This window comes from Opisthorchis viverrini (genome assembly GCF_000715545.1).
Source record: "Opisthorchis viverrini unplaced genomic scaffold opera_v5_337, whole genome shotgun sequence".
Taxonomy (NCBI): domain Eukaryota; kingdom Metazoa; phylum Platyhelminthes; class Trematoda; order Opisthorchiida; family Opisthorchiidae; genus Opisthorchis; species Opisthorchis viverrini.
Window position 1 is genome coordinate 454,500 of NW_008751995.1, and position 21,308 is coordinate 475,807.

General features: G+C 43.1%; 1 protein-coding gene across 1 annotated transcript; it reads left to right on the forward strand.

Annotated features, from left to right (window-relative positions):
* Window positions 1–4,897: 4,897 nt before the first annotated feature.
* On the forward strand, window positions 4,898–20,199 carry T265_10140 (hypothetical protein; the record flags this gene model as incomplete). Its single annotated transcript, XM_009176419.1, has 5 exons — window positions 4,898–5,548; window positions 7,426–7,561; window positions 8,253–8,386; window positions 10,085–10,193; window positions 20,009–20,199. The coding sequence occupies 5 exons, from the start codon at window positions 4,973–4,975 to the stop codon at window positions 20,197–20,199; spliced, it is 1,146 nt and encodes a 381-aa protein (XP_009174683.1).
* Between the last annotated feature and the right edge of the window lie 1,109 nt (window positions 20,200–21,308).

A 21,308-nucleotide genomic window follows, 5' to 3' on the forward strand; every position in this document is an offset into this window, starting at 1 on the left:
GCAGTAGCCAAAGGACTTGTATCCCGTGAATGAATTATGATTAATCCCTCACCGCTTTCAGTCCTGCAACGTTCCAAATTTGTTCTGAGGGCTCACCCCAGCCTGTTTAGGTGACCACCACCACCAAAATACTTGTCGAATCCGATGCTAAACCAGCGATCCGTGTAAATGAAACCACTTGTTTTTGCAGTTCAGTAGTCCCACACGTGCACGTTAAACAGGACCAATTCTGATCATGGTGCACCCGCCCACCCGCTCCAGACTGGCAAAGTGGCAATGGTCTAACATGTGTATGTGTCAGTTTTAACCACAAGTAGTGGGGGTTGAACATGCTATAGTCATCATTTGCGTATCACTTGTTCAGAAAAGCTAATTAAGTGGAAAAATAAGTTGAACAGAACCGGCAGATAGTGAAACACTGACTAGTGGAGCGAATGTGGAGTTCGTCGGAAGTCGATGAATGATCGACAGGTTAGACACCTGCTACATGCATTACAGGAACGTGAACGTTTCAGCAGCACACAACATCCACACACAAATATTGTGTTGATTATAGTCTACAAAGTGAATCATTCATTCGCTCTGAATAGAGCTGACTAACGGCAATTCATCTTCCATGACAATCCACGCCGAGAGCTACCGCACCTAATGAATAGCAGTTCAAAATCGTAGCCATTGTTCGAAGCTAAATTCCTCTATTATTGGTCACAATCGGTAGATTATTTTGCTGGGCAACGTTTCTCCTCTGACACGAAATTTTCGTCAGGCCAAGTGACTAGGTTACGGGGTTGGTCGAGAGTCAAGGTGGAAGGGGAACCAATTAGGTAAACCAACCCATATTTTGTTTGTTAGGATGGGTCACTAAGTACTAAGCTGATGCAGGAACTTAAATGGATTTGGGTCCAGGTTAAAATCTGGTTCTTCTGGTTCACGTGATGATCCTTCTTGAGCATCGTTTCCACTTTTCGTCCGTCTCTGTGGATGAGCTAGTGCTACGATAGATGCGTAAGGAAAATAGGGTCTGTGAACTTCGGTCGGGTTGGGATTTGCACCCCTGTTTTCACTGATCATTCTGCGCGCATTGACAACCACACAATCACCTGTCAACTCGGCTTATCTAAGACCGCTCTCCATACGCTCACCGATTCCACACCCTCGATTTTATCCACTTTGCGAGGCTTGGTAATTACCACCACCTCGGCTATCAGCCGCTATGGTGTGAATCGCAATCCTGTGCCTAACTCATGTACCGCCATCGCTGAGTCTTTAACCACCGCATTTCTTAGTGATTTGTTTATCCTCCTTTTATGATCACCAATTCTGATGTGCAATTCTCTGGCAGTTCGCCCTATGTAAACCTTAATGCAACCGTTGCAGTTAATTTTATACACAGTACCTAGTCCCGTCAACCGGGAGAGGATTTTTCAATTGCACCAAAACTGAGCATAGCGTTTTTTTCTCCTGGAAACTACACCAATGTTGGCTAAGTTCAGCAGCCTTCGAATAACCTCCTATTTTCCTGCTTTATATGGAACGACTGCTGTGCCAAGCCATTCCTTACTAGGTCTTGGAGCCAATATCCTTCTTAATTGCCGCCCAATCAAACTCACTGGGTATCTAATCTCTTGAAGTCTGTTGACAATCGATTTGAGCTGCAGTTTGGGAGGTCTCTTCTGTCGGTCTCACTTGATTTAACTCCTCTAATCGGAACCTTCAATCAGGTGTGGTTACGTTTATGGCGAGGATCCACATGGTATTAACGTCATTTGCATTGACGGACTATGAAGCTCCAGGTATTCTGTGCGACCGATTTAATTCTTTTTGTTTAAATATCAACCGCCTGATTGAGAAAGTGACCACCTCAATTTTTCAGCCGATGGTTTTCAGGCAACTGCATGTTATTCCTGAACGAGAGGCGATGGTCTTACTGGATGAGAGAATTCCTAATTTGTTCTGGAAATGGAGACAGGTATTAACAGGTCTTAGGCAAGGAAAGTAAGAAGGAGAATCTTCGTGTTTGAGATAAGTTCTGGTGCACCAACGCCTCCCTTACTCCGCATCAACGCACTGGACTAGTCAACAAATTTCGGCACTTTTGTCCCCTCTTCCCGGTTCCGGAGCAATTAAACGTCACCCCGCTACTGATGCAATCGATTCAACTGAACATTTTATGCGTTCCACCACCATATGGTCACACAGATCAATATCATCTGCCATTCCGAAATACACAATCTGTTCAAGTCGGATTATTCCACTGGATCTGTCGTACGTTGTCACCGTGCTCCGTACATGGTAACACAGCGACGGGACCGACAGATATATTCACATGGAGATGTATGCATTTATTCATTGTATATCCGTATACTTATGTAGGCATGTGTTTGTATGGGTGCGGAGATGTTAATGTGAAGCTTAGCCCAAGTGGAACTGCAAACAACAGCTGACGCAAAAACATCACCTGGTTGCTTGCCGATTTGGTTGTAATCCCTGCCCGCAAAATTGGGGAGGAATACTGTGGAAAAAACATCATCACCACCACCAGCACCAACTACAGCACCAGTATCACGACTAGCTCGACGTCCATGTTATTCGTCTCCTCTTTCCGCGCATATAAGTGTGTGTGTGCCAATAGACAAGAGTGAAGTGAGTTAAACGTGTACAATTAGCACTTGGCACGCTCTTACCAGCCTCCGGTTGCTGGGCTGTTTGGGCATAGGACACGCGCTCGTGTTCATTTACGCTATCCCGGGAACGCAGCTCGGTAGTCCAGACTTTACACAGCTCTGTCGGCGATTGCACGACCCATGTGTGCGTTGATGCGGCGAGAACCCTACACGGTGCGTACGTGGCCTTTAACCGTCTCGAGTCACTTGTCAACATCGATAGAGATGCGAGCGCGTGCATTCTAAGCTGTATGCGTTGTTGCGTGTTTCGTGTCGGAAACAAACAAAACTTTGTTTCAACCTCTGCAACGGTCACACGCATACTGTGGCAAGTGGACAAAGTAATCGCTGTTTTAGTCCGCTAAAGTCGACACGACAAGAAGTTTTAGTTACCAAAGCGAAAATCGCCTGTAAACATGCGATACGATCAATCACGTAGATGGGTGCACACAGACTTGGCGGTTAGACGCGCTGTGGTGGCAACCCCGGAGAAAACAAAATAGAGCAGTGACAAAGTTAAAAACTTTAACTCGTGCTATGTGCACTTCTAATCCTGCATTAAAGCAAACAGAAATTGCATATACCATTTTTCCCTCCTGAAGAAAGTGGTCTCTCCTGAGATGAGCAATTAAGCCGAATACGCAAATCTAGGGGGAAAGCAGTTTGTAGATTGCAGTCACACTTTCATCCCATGTGACTTGTCCTCTTTCAGATGTATCGTAGACCATATTTTGAATGGGCTTGTCCTTGTCCGCATACTTAACCTGATAGGGACAAAACTGAAGCTACTCTCAATATAGTCAGTCATAAAGGAAGGTTTGCTAGCATAAGAATGACTCTGAGTGCCCTTTTCACAGCATACCGATGCTTCACGTGGATCAGTAAGAGGAGGTATCCTACCCCGTTTACTTTTGGACGAATGATTTACTTCAAGAATCTCTGGTGACACAAAGCTCACGTTGAGGGTTTCTGTCAAAGACTATTCACGATTTGATGCATTGGCTGGCAATGTTAAAATGGAATACAAATAACTCTCGCTATTATATCCAGAATTTTAAATCTCTACTCCTTTAAATCGAAAAACAGTAAACAGTCAGGGTCCACGATTACTTATGTGCACACATTTCGATCTGAATGTGTGCAGAAGCCCTTTCGAGCTGCATTTGCGCAAGCCTGGAGGAGCACTAGATTTTAGTGGTCTGCTGCTGAGTTCAGATCAGGTGTCAAGTCGTCTTCCACTCTGGAAATGGATAGAACCTGTTTATTCAGCTTTAGATAGCTCATCGTTTGAGACTCTGAGTCATTGACCGATGAGGCGATGGTCCAAACCCAACCATGGCTTTTTCATGACCAGCTTGACAATAGCTAAGCATCCTTGCTCCCTTCAAATCGCATGGGAGCTTTGCATCGAAAGGGCAACACAGTCTAAAGTCTATTATTACTATGTTTCAATTATCCTGCATTCACGCACTGACTTTTTTCCGTACAGGTTTGTAGGACTATAGAGACCAGGTATCGCTCACTATTAATCAATCATACATCATTGCTTGATGTAGAGACTTATTGATGCCAATCACTAAAATCCCTTTATTCCCACAATATTCTCGGCCGACTAAAAACCGTACTCTACTCCCGGTTCGGTAACACTTGATGAAATGATGCCATAACTGTTAGGCAGCAACGAAATATACATTACTCAAAATCAAGATGGACTTCTCTGCATAAAGAGCCTAAAATCCAAAACACCATTTCGATTAAGCTGTAGCCTGATTTTCGACTCTCTCCTGGAGAAAACCCACATCCTAGGGCTGCATTTCTTCAACATGATCATTCTGCGATATCATCTTCGCTTCTTTCGGCTTGATACTAATCCAGGGCTGGATTTCATGCTGGGGCGAAACTGCACCTTGGTTGATACAAAGTTTTCAGGACGCAATAAGCCCCTCAGGCTGCTCAATCGTGCCTCGTTCCGTTGTCAAATAGAAACTGTACGGCGTGATGGAATGCCACACAGCTGATATGTTTGAAGTTGGTCTCCTCTTGTGGGCACTTCCTCGATTTTAGAGAACATTTTTGTTTGTCTAACCTACCATGAGGTCTCATTTTTTGAAAAGTTGTTTAAAAGGTTAAGTCAGCTTAAAAGAATAATGCTTGCTTGTTAATTCACATTTACTTTCTACTTTAGACATTAAAGAAAAGAAACTACAGTTGTTTGTCTACTTTTTCTCCCTTAGGAGGAACACGTTATTGTGCCCGGTTCACATGGACAGTGCCTTTTGTGGGCATGCAAAGCCTGCAAGAAAAAGACCATGCAGGTGGATCGTCGCAAAGCTGCAACAATGCGCGAGCGTCGACGACTGCGTAAAGTTAATGAGGCGTTTGAAACCCTGAAACGTCGTACCTGTGCGAACCCTAACCAAAGGATGCCAAAGGTGGAAATTTTGCGAAATGCCATTGACTACATCGAGAACCTGGAAGAGATGCTTCAGCATAATGGGGTCCTCCCCATCGGCACGTCTCCTCTGAGTGCTGCCCTGGGTTTGGGTAGCTTGGTACAGAATGACGGCTCTGTCAACGCGAATGACTCTAGACTTCCCTCAGTTCATTCGCGGACCCACGTTCCGGTAAATTCCAAAACATCTAGCAAACAGAAGACAAACAGGAACAGAGTTGCAGAAAATATGATTGCTGCCGGAGTCTCGGGGACGAGTGAACTGTCGAACGATATGCTTCGTCTGCGCCAAGCTCCTGACAACAGCGAATGTGACGCGGTGGATTCAGTAAACAAAACAGCGTCACAGCGTTGTGGAACCGACTTTCGAAAGGAAGAACAACCTTCAAATGTGTCCGTGGCTCCAACATACTCCAACGTTCTTTCACAGCAGGTCAGTATTATTTTTTGGGTTTCTCCTATTATGTGATATGGTTTCCTTGAAAAAATGGAGTGTCTTGCCTCCATTGTCATCCTCTCCGTTGATGGAATATGATTTAGTTCTAAAAGACACAGCGAGAAATAAGTAAACTCCTTTTTGCACAGCAAAACTACCATTCCTCACTTCAATGCTAGAAACATCATGTTTACCCGTAGACATGCATTCCAGATTAAATCTATCGTCTTTTTTTGGATGGATGTAATAAATACTCAGGCGAATACTGCCTTTCAGTCCTTACATTCATAAATTCGAGTAAATGCGACACCTAACTATGCCGCCGTTTTACCTGTCACGGTTCAAGCAGCGCCAACAGAGACATGTGGTTTACTCAGTTCGATGACACTAAAGATACGGAAAGAATCATGACTGGAAGCGGTTTGCTTTTTCATGTGGACACGCGCACGTTGCAACTACACAAAGGTCCGTTTCCCCAAAACTGTCTTCTCGGTGGAGAAAAACAAACAAATAACGACGTCAACCACTCTGAAAGTCACTTCCGAACTGCAGTAATTTTTGTCCAGACAAAAGCTGCCAGTGCCAGCTGTCGTTTGGCTTCTTGGCCGTAAACTGGCCGTCACCCTGTCTGCTAGTTTACTTTCCCCTCTGACATTTTTCGTCTCCGTCGATCCCACGTAGGGGGGTAAATTTTCGATTTGATCAAGATCCTTCACAATATCAGCCCTTTTCTGTCTTTTGATTTACAAAATGAGCGCTACTTCATCTCTGCGCACGTGTGTTTTGGGGGCTGCGTAATCTGTCGGCCTCGACCACATTACCCCCTTCCACAGAAATGCCACAATGTTTATGCGTCGTTCAACTCAGGCGATCGCTTTCTGTTTCTTTCGTGACTAACGTTCAGTAGAGCGTCCTTCAAGGTTTCCCCTTTCCAGCGCATATCTGATCAGCCCAGTCGATCAGATATATGGATTCGTTCTGAAAACTCTCATCTGCACACTGCACCTTGGAGTGTATGGCGAATCCATTAAATTGTGGCATGTCGAATATGTCAGGATAAGTTCAAGCCCCTGTGTGTTCAATTAGACGTCCTTAAGTTTGTGGCCTTATGCGCCTATTGAACTTGACCGCGGAACAGGTGCTCTAACCCTCCCCCCTTCACATTTCGCTCATGCATACAAGTTATTATTCACTCTAAAGGGATCAAGTGGACTAGGATGACAGGTTGATGACTGTGCGATTTTTCCCTACGGCGAACAGCTAAATGCATCCAACGGATCTCTGCGGAACGTTTTTCTGGATTATCATATCTGTTAGGCTCATCCGGTTGTGGAATCTCGATAAGTAGGAATAAATAAAATCTCTTAATGTAGCGCTTTTGACAAGGAAGTTTGAGAAGCAGCAGTGATATATGAATGTGGCATTACTGACTGTGCTACTTATCGGAAATCCCAAACGCAAATGTGAAAAATAAAATACAACAATCTTGCTAGCCTTTCTACCATTTCTAGACCACAAACTTTTGACCAAGAGCTTTTTGGCCTGGGCTATAGATGATGATCCAACGAATTTGTAAAGATACGTCCCGGTTAGCTGAACACCGTTTCCCACCATTCAGGGGCACCTCGATTTCTGGTGTTCCAGGTTTTAAAGGTTCCGTAGCTAGGATTTTTCAGCAATCCCATCATTGACAATCACATAGTAGTTCGACATCTACCATACATGCCTAAAAATGCTTCACGTAATGTAGTCACTATGACATATTCTCCAAAACATTTTACTGGTGGGAGATAGCTACACATGTTTGCTCGAAATGGCGGAGTAGGAGCTGCTCCTGACGACCAAGTTTTTTATAAACACTCTTTGTTTTCGAGAAATACACTCATTTGCAAATCAATTTGGTTTTCACGAGAGACCCAACTGAATCTCTCGCTTATGATATTCTACAACTGAATGTGCTGCACACAGGCCGCCTCATGATTCAGTTGGCGCGATATTCGAGATATCGCAGTATATTTTCATAAAGGAATATCATAAACGAGAAATTCAGTTGAGTGTCTCTTGAAAACCAGATTGATTCGCAAATGAGTGTATTTCTCGAATTTTTTAAATATGTTCTCTTGAAACCAGATTGATTCGCAAATGAGTGTATTTCTCGTAAACAGACCAAATTGGGTTCAAGTAGATCATAAGGTTGACGGAAACTCGGGGACTGCGCCTACCTGATGAGCTCCAAGATGGGCGAAGCCGGTCGTGGGCTGTCGAAGAGTTTTCAGCAATCTTTTGAGTAGCATTCTTTGTTTTATTTGTGCGACTATCCGGTTATCTGTAAAACCGTATGAAGTAAGAAATTCATCGGCCCAAGTACACAATAAATGACTTTAATCCGATTTAAATGGAGTTTTGGAAGTTCCTACGCCATAACTCATCTGAGGTTTGCTCGCACTTAAGATCAGCACACATTCATCACAAATTAACGTGTCTCAGTTAAATTTCGGATGCATGTGAGCTTTACGCTTTACGCGGGGATACCGGCAAACCGGTCTTTTCTGAGTATAGAATGAGCTAGGCTATGCTCTCGTGTCAACGGGACCCTCAACTGAATCCAGCTTGAATCGTTCGTAGTGCTTTGCATTGAGTGAATGTGACCCACAATGACACGGATATTCGAGATATCGCAGTATGATTTCTTGAAGTATAGCTACTCACAAGGTTGCTCAAAACTTTTTGACAACCCATGACTGGTTTTGCCCTTCTTTGGGCACATCAAGTGCGCGCAGTCTTCGAGTTTCTGTCAACCATATGCTTTATTTCTACCCAAATTGTCTGCGGTTTGTGAATTACACTGATTTTCACATAATGTTGGTTTTAAGAGGAGACTCAACTGGGAAGACCTAAACCTCTCATCTATGGTATTCAGTTGAGTATGCCACCTATTATCTTGGTTCAAATGCTATTGGAGGGATACTGTTGATATTCATTTGAAAATCCCGTTAACTGATTTAGCTAAAAATGATTGAAAAATTTCACCTATGTAAAATTTGGTGTTCAGGTAGGATTCAAATGCTATTGGAGGGATACTGCTGATATTCATTTGAAAATCCCGTTAACAGATTTAGCTAAAAGTGATAGAAAAATTCCACCTATGTAAAATTTGGTGTTCAGGTAGGAAACACGGCTGAGTGGAACTTGGTCGATACCCGTGATGTGCCCTAAGGGGAGAAAAAGATGGTAGGCTGTCGGAGAGTTTTCATCTGGCTTATAAAAGTGTATGATCAAGAATTAGGATTTGTATCATTTAATTTAGCGGCTTGGTTAATCATCCTACTTGAGAAGTCAAGCGGTTAGGACGAAAACAATTGTTTACTATCTGACAACAACCGAACGTTTGTCATGCCCATGTCTCAAATAACCATTTAATGAAGAAATACCGCTCCAACAGCATCTTCTCAGATATATTGTGCTCATACACATGATGTGGTAGGCTTCCGCAGCCCACATGTGACAGTTTAACTAGTGTTAAAATCTGTTTGTCCTCACTGAAAAGCAAGAATATTATCTTGAATGGATGATAAGCCAATTTTCTAACACAGGGGCCAAACAAGAAGGAAAATCAAGAACGATCACTAAACGTGGTGATTTTCGAAAAATTCCCGAATACTTCTGAAGAGAAATCCGTACCAGTACCCTTCGAGCTGAATGAAATGGATGGGACGTTCCTTGTGGCTAGTATTTAAAATTAAGTGCACTACGGGTCAACTGCGTCTCTCAAATAATCTTAGTTTGCAAGTGACTGCATGACCAACACTTACGTCGTTCAACTGGTTATAGTTTCGAACTACTGGAAGAACGATCTGAGTTGCTAAAATTTCTCTGTCGGAGCCTTGGATCTTTTTGTCTGTTTCTCAGCTTCATACTTTTGTCAGCTGAAGGTCACATGGTTCACCAGTATTAACTGATTTTTACTCATCTGGATGTTGTCAGTATTGAAAATGAGCAGTCGACACAAAGAACAAAACTACGCAGTTATACGGTAGTCACCACGGAAACTCCCATGAAGAGTTCCATTCCTTTGAAAAGTTCACAACACTGTCTTATGTCAGTTAAGAGTTGATCATTTTGAACAGGCGACCCCTTTCAGCGGTCGAAAAATACTCACTTACATGGTGGTGATCTTAACGTACAGGACTCGTTTATTCGCTCTTTCGGCTGTAAAATCCATTCAATGTCTTTTTGCTACGTTACCCGAAGAAACCTCGAGGGCCAAGATACTTCGAGGTAGTCCGGGCCTTAACAGGAGCAGTCGAGAAACCGAATTTAGTTTCAAACTACGAACCAAGTTCGCGCCCAACTCTCTGAGACGTCTGAAGCTAACTTGTATCCCGGTGATGATGTCCGAGAATCACTTGATAAAGTCTGTCATCTGTTCAAAATTCAATGTTTTGGAAAGCAGAAACAGAATATTGCCCGTTTTCCCGTGAAATGTTCACATGTCCAGTAAATCCATTCTTTTGCTCTTACCATTGACCATAGGAAACAAAAACAGTGAGCTTTGCAAACGCCTACCAGAGCTCTGCATGGGACGTATGTTCAAATTATGCGGTCTTGGAATCGGGGAAGAATCCAATAAAATCCGTTTCTGGTAAGTCATCCAAGTGACTGAGGTCATTAAAACCACTACCAGTAGAAGAGCAGTTCGGGCAACGCCAGTACTTTTTTTATTAAAACAGGTTTACAAGCTAACGATTACATTTCGTCCGTAATATTTTAGGAAACTCAGCCTGAAGCGACTGACTAACGTACCGCATTTCACCGCCAAAATCACATCTTAATGAATGAAGTAATCAAGCAATCAATAACCTAATCCCACAACATGAGTTCACTGACAACTGGCGAGGCATGAGAGAGCACTTATCACAGTCTTCAGTTGTGATTAGGTGTACGGCGGAACTCGGAGTGCCTCGAGTTTACTGAAGAGAAGTGTTTGGAGCACACCAGATAACGTATACCATCCGTCCACGTAGAAACGTAATTGTTCAAGCGTACAGTGGTCTAACAGTTGCTTAGTCATTTCCAAAAATAGCTTATGACAGCCATTCGCAGTGTTTGATATTATGCACCAGGACTCAACAGCCTAACCGGTTGAAACAGACGAACCAGGAAAAGAAAGCTAGCCGATCTACATATTTGTATGTCACTTACGAAACCCTCTACAAATAGCCAAGCTTAAATTTTTTTGGAGCAGAATCGAACGTGTCTTTAAGCAGCCCTTCTGCATCCAACTTAGATTCTGGTCATTTCAAAACGATCAGGGAATTCCCATTTAAGGACTTTGCGTACACTGTTTAACAAACGCTGTCAAAATCGGAGTTCAACAGTTGTCACACGTCACTGATCTTCCATCGAAATTTGTTGACAGGTACATCGCATGCCCCAAACCAGCTTTACCAAGGAGAAACGGGAAAATCATCCCCTCGGGGAAAAGTCGTAAACTGTGGAGAGGAGTCACTGAATAAGGTTTATCAGTAGATGGTGGGAATTTGTTACCTATCATGTATATTTGTGACTGACCAGCTTGGTTGTTCCGCTTAACAAAATGTCGCTTCGAGCTGTCATCCATATGGTCTTTGTTGTCTTACTATACAATACACTGTGTACTTTTCTCTGGCTTACTGCTGTGGATCTGAGACTCGCAGCTTGTGTGTGTGTGTGTGTGTGTGTCAACATCCGGGCCGGGGCTTAACAAAATGTCGCTTCGAGCTGTCATCCATATGGTCTTTGTTGTCTTACTATACAATACACTGTGTACTTTTCTCTGGCTTACTGCTGTGGATCTGAGACTCGCAGCTTGTGTGTGTGTGTGTGTGTGTGTCAACATCCGGGTCCGAGCCCATTAATTGAGAGAAACTGGTTAACATCCGAATGTAAGCGTTTTAGCATACTGAGCCAAACCCTCGTAGTCAGTACTGGTTTACTACTTTAGCTGGATTAGGAAGATTGCTTGCTAAGGATGAACCTTGAAAAACCTTTGCGATTCCCTCGCTTCTCAATAGGGTAGAGACTGGTCACCATGAGTGTGTGAGCTGTTGGAATAGCGCCACAGGGCGAACGACTTTCAGCTAAGGCCCATATTCTCGAAAATTGCATCAATGTGGTTGGTTACAGGAAAGAATATGAAAACGTTATTCCGAATGGTGGTGGTGGCCGCAAAAATTGCACTCGGTGCAGCAGGCTTTTCAACGCAGTCAGAATTCCTCTTTTTCGATTATCCAGCAGACTCAACATCTTACAACCCTCGGTCGCAAAGTTTGTTTGGATGACAGCACAATTTTTATCAACTGCTATCCATGCGCCATGTCTGGACATCACATTTCCTAGTTTTGTGGACATCAATTCCGCACCTCAATTTAACACACGTAAGGGGATTTCAGGCTTCCTCTTGGGGGAGGGAGATAATTAAATCGTGTCCGATACTGATGTACACACTCCGGGATATAGACCCTTTTTTAGGGATTTCTCTGTTGACTGAGTTTGATCAGGTATTGCATATGAATGAGTAGAGTAGTGCATACGGGAGTAATCAGGGAACCAACTTAAGTCTTAGTACTTCCAAGTAAAGATGAATGCGTTCTTAAATTTAGTTTCATGGTGAGACCTTAATTTTTGCTGACTTTCTCCATGACACACAAGATGACACAATCCTATCAAACCAGTTACTCTTTTTAAAGTGGCTGAATTTTCTGGTAGATTCAATAGCGATCTGGCACACTCAGCTACTCGGACAATACGAACACTCTCGAAAGATGCCCAAAGGCCAAAACCTACGGGTTCATAGAACCCAGGAATAGACCGGCGTTCCGCTTCAAACATCCTGTACCATAATCAAAAGTAGCATTTGTTAAAAGTGTTTATAAAATAAGAGAGTTCTGGCTGCGATGTACTATCACTTTGGGCTGACTCCATCGTAATGGTAAGAAATGTAGACTCCATTTAACTTCGTGCAGATTTCTCGACAATTTTGAAGGAGGCCCTGTGAACATATCGATGTTCTTTCTCTGTGCCAGGATACCTACTTATCCGACTTTTCAAAATCGATCCTGTCAATGAAATGAGAGTTGAGATTCCTCGAAAACCAGGTGGAAGGTAGCTGCATGAGCCTACATTCAAAAAAAAAGGTCATTGTACCGTAACCATCGTCTATCATCGAATGCGCAACTTGATTAGGCTCCTGTTCATCCAGTTTCTATGGGGGATGCCGGGGTTTCGTTGAATCCTTATCCTACGCTGTGCACCAGTTTGTAAAAATGATGCTATCGAAGTACAAAAGGTAGGAGGTATTCTGGTTTTAAATCCACATGAGTTACGAAGAGACAGCAGGTGCTGTAACTGTTGGCAACACCCACCCAACTGCGCACTGAAGATATCAACTTGATTAGTGATGAAACGCTTACAAGCTACTGCCAAGCTTGGCAAACAGATCAGCGGCCACCTATACAGACACCAACCCTGAAGGACCGTGGACTAATTTGCGCATGTTATAAGCCGTGTACAAGTGGCTGTAATGGTCCTAACGAGGATGTCATTCCCAGCGCATTCTGAACAGTTCAGCCCTTGGAATAAAATTCTGGTTTTAAAGTGGCGGAATATGTCATCCGATGATCAGTTCCTCTGTACTGGAGTATTCATAGAAAAACAGTTGATGAAATCTAATACACAGATAAGTGAAGAAAAGAAGCAAGTTTGGGGCGAAAATAGAATGTCTAGTTTTTCATTTAGTACGACTCTGCATTTTCGGGGACTAACCAAGAAAGAACTATTATCAGCTTCTTACAGACGGCCTGCTTTCAAAGCGAGTAGAACTGCTGGCTTCGCCCTGAGTTTCAGGCTCCATATGCATCACATCTGCGAAACACGAGTGAAGTAAAAGTAGACTTAAGTTTTTCCCATCTGCTAACTATAAGTGATTTCACTATCACTTGGGTTATGGAAGTTTCGAGAGATAAATTACCTGTCACAATAGTGTGGAATGATACGTTGAAAACCTCTGCCTTCAGATTCCAGACATCAGAGTAGAATAACGCTCCGTCCCATGAGTCGCCATAATCAGGGTACAAATAGGAGTGGTGGTGATCAGTATGACAGTAGGTAAACCAGTATTTAATCAAATACTCTTTTTTTCTAAACCTATCGGTCAAGAACAAGTAAGCTCGGTGAAACTGAATGGTACATCAACCGCATTATAACGGGTCGAATTGCCATTTGAGCGCCATCATATCCAGAACGCAATGGCTCAAGCAAAACAATCGATACGGACTGATTAACTAATGTCTACCATGCGATTTAAGCGAATTTTCGATATTCATCATTAACTCTACAGATGTAATAGCTTCTCACAGATAGATAGCTGATCACAACGTATTGTCATACTAAACAATCAGAATAAAGAAACAAAATTGTACGCATCATCTATCTGGCCGAGTTAATCAGATCAACATTATAAACGATATCTGAAAAAATGTGTCGAATACATAGAAGTCATCTGGTTGATAAGTGCTTTCCCGTACAAATACTCCATACTCTTTCCTAGTTAGTTAGTCACATGAAAAGTTAAGCAGGTAATTTGTCCTCTACCTCCTGAACTGCAGTGTCAGCAGGTAATTGTCCTCTACCTCCTGAACTGCAGTGTCTAGTTGTTGGCAACCAACCTTCGTGAATCCTGCAGGTGTCCGAACGACTTGACTTACCTCACTGCCTCCTCTGAGTCTATCTGTGTTTCAACCTGGAATTGCGATGATATGAATATTAAAACACATTCACACTACCCTCTGCTGTTGGTGTCTACTATGCAGCATTTAAAGTATGTTATCTGCCGCCACTGTAGTGCAGCACACATTAGACCCAGACTATTGTGTGCACACACTCACCTGGGTACGTCGAAGCATTCAAAGGGAAAAATAGTTATGCTTATTCTCTTCGGTTTTTTCTCCTCCTTGTCCGAAACTACTGATGTCAATCAAATTAGCCGTCCAGTGATTCAGTTAGTACAGCTTTCATAGTATGCACCAATTTGTTGCAGCCTAAGACGGACAAGCAGAATTCTTCAGGTTATGGAGAATCGGTTGGGGTATCATATCCTTAATTGGCTTCGAGAGGTAGTCGTAATAATCCTCACTGAGTTTTAGAATGAAGGTTCTGGAGTGCCTATCATGTATCTGAGGTGCGTAAGTCCACTTGATACTCAGTTGCTGGGCGGCAACCAGCATTTCAATCAGTGAAGTCCATTTCACCAAGTCAATGCTTATAAATCACATTGCATGATTTATCGTGAAACCAATCTTATCGATTTTCCGATTTTGATTTTACTTACAGCTCTTGAACCTCTGCCATCTGTACCCTACGGGGAAACCAATGAATCATGTCGAGCGGCAAACTGAAGGGGATCACAGAAGGAATCGATTGCAGAACAAACCTTCGCTTTGCAAGCGTAAACTTTAACAAGTCACGTTACATTGTACATTTCTTCATCTGATTGTTGTACATATGAATAACTGTGTCCACTCCAGTTCTGTTATGCAGACGATCGCACAGCTAACTTTCGTAGCTTACTCAAGTAGGTCCTCTAGAGGAAACCGCTCCTAACGTCATGTCGAGTTCCAGCCACTGATCTTAGGAACTGAGCAATCATTCATCTATTGGGACCATCGGATAATTGAGCCTCATGCTGACTTACACAGTCCTTGGTTAATCTAATAGTAAATGAAGTTGCACCACGTGTGGCTGCTGGAGGAATTTCCATGGAAAAAGGCAAACCATTTCCTTCCTCGCTTCTCCGTTTTGTCCTTAAAGGTAAAGCAGGTTTATAATGCTGTGCGTCGTACCATATCGGTCAAAGCATCACATAGAGAGGCCGCATCCCCGTCCGACCCCGACGGGGCGCGCTCTACAGGGGATGAAGCAACGAGAGTGCCAGCATCATATCAGCTGCACACAAAGGTGATAGAGTATCTGTCCTAGACAGGGCTCATAAGGCTGACGAAAACGCTTTAACAACCCATGATCGGTTTCGCCCCTCTTCGGGCTAATCAGGCAAACGAAGCTTCTAGTTTCTGTTTAACCAATTTGGACGCAATTCGCAAAATAAACCCATTTACAAGCCAATCGGATTTCAACAGGAGACAAGTAAATCCCAGATGAATCTCATTAACTTCTACTTCGGCCGAACAATTCACAATACTGCCTCATATTTCATTTGCCAAGATATCACAGTACATTGTCTAGAAAAAACACGCTCTTCGACAACCCAAGCCGGGTTTAGCTTTTTTTCGGGTTCGTCGGATAGACGCAGTCCCTGGGTTTTCGTCAATCAAACATATATTCTTCTTGAACCCATATTGGTCGCGATCCGCCAAATACAGTTGAAGCATGGAGGGGAGAATCAGCTGGATTCACTTGGAACCTGCGTTAAGACAGTTAAGACTGCGCATGTCGCAGTAAAGTACACACGGTTGTGATGCGAGACGATTAGTTATTAGTGTGCAGAACTCTCAGGTAGCATTCAGGCAAACAAGCGCACCGAATTCGCCAATGATTACCTTATCGATATGATGTGAATCAAACGGGAAATGGAAATTTGTTGCTGTCAGAACAAAACATAAGATTATGGGAAGCAAAGATCTATGATAGCTGGTTACCTATATATTTGAGGCACTGACATGGAAGGTATCCAAATAAGAAATCATCCATCGTAATACGACTAACACAGATGCCTTTCCCTGATACTTTGTTCAAACTACTGGTAATACAATGCGGTTAAATAGGTAGCAAAGAATGTGAATCTTCGGTCACTTTCCACACGTCCATCCAGGCATTCGAAGCACGCTTAACAGAATTTCAACCCCCACCCTTATTTGATTATCAAGTTGGACCGCTTGTTATACAATTATATTACTACATTCGCGCTGAGTGGTCCACGTGCATGAAAGTAATAATTCGTAAAAGAAGGTCTTCTGACGCTTGATCTCCGTTACTCAGTGCCAGTGGTATTGAAACTATTCGTACTTTTTTGTGAACTGTCAGGAAATCGAGGCAGCTGTATTATCCAAGAATCGGGGGGAATGTGTGCATCTCCGAAGCGATCCAATTTAAAAAAAAAATGAATAGCTGTGCTCAGTTATGAGAGAAATTCATGGCAGATTTCATTCCTGTGCGCTGAACGCATACCGTGGTCTGAGACCCACGGAATTACATAAAACAGTTATCTGAAAAATCGTACAGGGGAATTTGTCATAGGACCTTAAGAAGGCATCGTCATATTTTTACATTCAATGGCTTCGGGCTTCTTGAACTTAGTTTCCAGTCTTCTACATTCCGAATTACGGTCAAGTATAGCACGAAGTAAAGTATAGTATAGCAATAAATTGTGGATGTTGTTTACTGAAAGAAGCAATGGTGAGAGTCTGTCTTTCATTCGATAACGAAGGGAGTTGACACAGCTGTGTGGTTATCATTGAAGAGGAATTAGGTTAGAGCTAAAGTTAGTAGGCTAAGTCGAACAAAAAACGGACAATCTCATTCGCCTCTCCTAACCAGACCGTCGTAGTCCTTTCCAAACTGCAGAAATGAGACACATCAGCTGAAAACCTCTGAACTGGGAGATTTCAAACCTAAATCGTTCAAACTGGTGTTTAAATCCCCAAACATATTCACAATATGCAATAACTCATATTAATCGGCGAGAGTTTTTCAATCGATTGGTTCTTACTGTCTTAAAACCCAGGCTTTCAGGCGAAACTTTAGCAAGTAATACATCTACCGATTGTTTACCAAAACTTTGTGAATCGATAGCCTTAGCTTTCCTTGATCTACTATACAAGTCATAAACCGGAGACGCAGTTGAGTCTCCGGTTAGCTTGAAAGTAACTCTAAAAGTAAGTGTATTTCGACAGTCGAGCCTGTTTTCAGGTGAGGAATTAAAGGTTTGGAGAACTACCGGCGGACTGAATGTGCGCATCCACAGTATGATAGTGGATGCTTGAAAAAGTAGCACCACCAACCCATATTTTTTGTTGAGCCAGTCGGAAATCTGGTAACGAAATCTTTTCTACTTAAAAATTCCCTTCTGTTTTTGACAGTCCTCCCAAGACCGACATTTCTGTGCTTTCTATTGACATCTTTTTTGGGGGTAGGGGAGTTGCCATGTAACCAAATATCATCGAACGTCACTGCCACTGAAAGGCGAACAACGGTCTTGCAGTTTTTGAAACATTCATCCGGGAACTATTCTGATGCAGCGATATCTGAGGGTTGGAATGTTATATTTTCTATACATAACGCATGCAGGCGAGCATCCCTTGCCAGATGGCAATTGTGTTCTAGTGTGCGTCCCGTCTCCACTGGATGCCAAGGATTGACAGAATGGATTGATGGGTGTGGAATGTTTTCTGTTCCGCAGTGAAATTAGGCTTGGCTGTATCGACCTTGTAGGCTGCCATCATCCACCCTCCCCCCTTAGCCCCGATTGTCACGCTACTACACACACCGATGACGACCCCAGCAACACTATACCTCTGAGATTCAAAAACAACAGCGAAAATGACGATGATGAGTGGATAATCCCCGTTATGTAACCTAGCGATGGCCAGGTAAAGCTGTTTTCTTTCTTCGTTCTGTGTCGACCTGTCGCGTGCAATTAGGTCAAACCAAGAGACCCTCCTAGCCGTTAGTCATTCGTTGCATTCGGATGGGGAACGGCTGACTGCCAGACAGTCGTTTCTGAGGCAAAATTACCTTTACTGCCATGTACATATGAAGGGGGAGGCTACTACCCATCTTAAAGCCAAATGCAGCGCTGTCCTCCGTAGTTGCCGGGACTATAATGAATGAGGTCGGAGGACTCTGTATCGCGTGTCGACGTTGATGTCTTTGTGTTTCTTAAAGACCTGAGATTATCTGCTAATTAAATCAAATGCATCGGTGAACTTACTGCATTATCTACTCCGTATGTGGTATCACTGTAACCACTGAAAACGATGGAAACATGGTCGCTAGTTAATGTGTGTTGCTTATCCAGCCTAAGGTGAATTATTTTCCCAGCTAGATCACCAGTCAGTGAATTACGGTGATTTCCTGTTTCGAACGAACCCATTCAACTGTGTAATACTTCAAGGAATTATTGAAATCTGATTAAGGATGTGTCGGAATGGAGGTTGAGCATCACATGACTTATAGCCTCATTCTAGATGGAGGTTAATTCGGGTGATGCTTGATCTGAAACGCTGTTTTATACCCATCTCTCTGTTTTGCGCGGACTCTCGCGGTTGCTGTGGTCACGTTAGAACTTGTTCTCGTTTACCAAGAGCATCAAAACACATGCTGTTCCTCCTCCTTCCGCAAGGAGCGAACGCTACCAAGATCGTCTCAATCCCTGTCGTCAAAAGGAAAATAGTAAGCAGGCAGCCGACCAGACGTCTTCCATCACCACTGAATTTCACCACTATGAAGAAAACTGATCAATTAAAACCCTACATGGTCGATGTTTATTTGACATATCGTTCAAACTATACAAACATTCGTCGAACCCGCACCCTTCCAATACCTACCTCGAATGGGCAGTAACCCGAGAATCTATACAATGCTACAAGGTGTAAAAAATGGACCACAACCTGCCCCCAGACTCTATGCCCGAGTTGCCATATGGTACTTTTTCCTATAGAAGAAATTACACCGGCCAAAGCAATGTCTAATTGTTCCGGCAGTAGTCTTTCACGTAAGGTAGTCTCAATCCCTGCTGAGATATTACGCTTAATATAGCATTTGTGATTGAATACGGGCATAACCACTTCGGCTATGCCCACGCCACTTGAAGTAGTCTGTTGCCTGAATAATGCAGGCTCTATAAGAGCTTTGAATCAGTGTGGTACGGGATAAATGTTGAGAATATGCTCGGTTGGGACGACTGCATCTCCTTGTCAGTCCTCAAACACATGAACAAATAAGCGGGAAGCTGAAACTACTCATCATTAGCCACGAACGTATTTTCTAGCACAAAACATCCCGGTTCTTGCTTTGTCCTCACGAGCATTTCGCCAGGACTTAGTCAGTTCAGATCTCGCATCGCTCCCGTAATAGGAACAATGGAGTAAACTCCACTTTGAATGAATTAGCCAGAACTCCGGCGTGTACCGAACAACCTCCGAAGATGATTGGCGTATTTGTAGTCGTGCTAATCTTTGTTACTGATTTCAACTAAATGGATATTAAGTTGCATTAGATTATCAACTTCTCAAGACAGTGGAAGAAACACAAAAGAGGTTATTTACCTAAGCAAGTAGATTTACTAACTCCGGCTTTTAATTTTTCTGTTACCCATCGCTAAATAGTGTGTAGTCTGATGGAATGACAGTTGGACAGGACATTCCGAATAGTTTTGTTAATCAGAATCTCGACTGCCTTCTGAAGCTAATGTGAGTCCCAAAAGGATCGAAATCAAAACAAATGACAAAAGAGCTAACAGCAACGTCATGACGGGTAGTCCGCGGCAGGATGGTATTCTCGACAGTAACTGCGACCCCAGACTGATTGTTTCCGGACCTACAGATTTTCATCCAGTAAGAAGACTACAGCCAACTACACGCTTACTCGTCTATTAGTCGAATAGCACAGCTAGATGGTTGGGAGACAGTGCTTTTTGTATGACTGCCTTTACCTGATAGGCCTAGCGAGTTGACTGATGCAGACAGGCATAGTTGCGAGATGACCATTTCGATGTCCGTACGCACTTTTTCATCCAGTAAAGACCACACATCCTGTTCTCTCTGGGTGTTCCGTGAAATCACTTTCCCAAGGCCTGTAGTTTGTTTTGAACCAAACCAATTGATCTTTTCCGGCAGTCAAATAGGCTGTTTCGTTCATTTAAAATGTCATAATTTTTACGTCCAGTTCATACGCTACCATAGGTTCCCTGGTCAGCCATAACTTGGGCTAACCTACCGCCAGAAATTCCTGCACTGTGGGTGCGCCGTAATGTGTATGTTTGGTGTGTGGAGTGGATATAACCCTGCCTAACAAAACAGTGGTTGTCCAAATTTGATACGGTTGTACTCAGTTTTGAAGATGATGTGTTTGTTGTACCGCTTTTTGTAAATAGTTTATATTGCGAAGCATGGTCAGATAAATTTCATTCCCTCAACAAACGTGGGTTTTCCGTTGACTGGGCTACCCAGTTTGATGGGGTTAAATGCAGAGCAAGGTTGTTATTACAAAAACCACCTTGATAAGTGAAACTTCCTCTTTTTCGAAGAAATAAACCACTTATAACCGAATAGGAGTGAGTTTTTCGTAGCCGAATCGGCTGATATACTTCCCCAGAAGATACATCACAATGACGGTGGATTTGCTATCGACTGACACTGATCGATGTTTAAAAAATGCCGTTGCTACCATTCGACAGTTGAAACAAGTGGCTTGATCCACGTCTGCCGAAATGGGTGAGATACCCGCTTGGATGCAGAACTGACGTATGAACCGACTATCCAAATTGATAGGACCGTTAAAATCCTAAATCGCTGCATTTCTAATCCCAATTATTATTGCCATGGTGGTGAAACGTCGACAGTTCGGTGTCAACTGTCTACACGAAACACCGCGAAGCTGTCTGAAGGGTCTGCCTGCCCGAGCCCGGTGCATTGAACATGGGACCACTTAGTATGCCATACCTAGAGGATTCCCTCAGTGTGTTGTGGACGTTTGACGAGAGTGA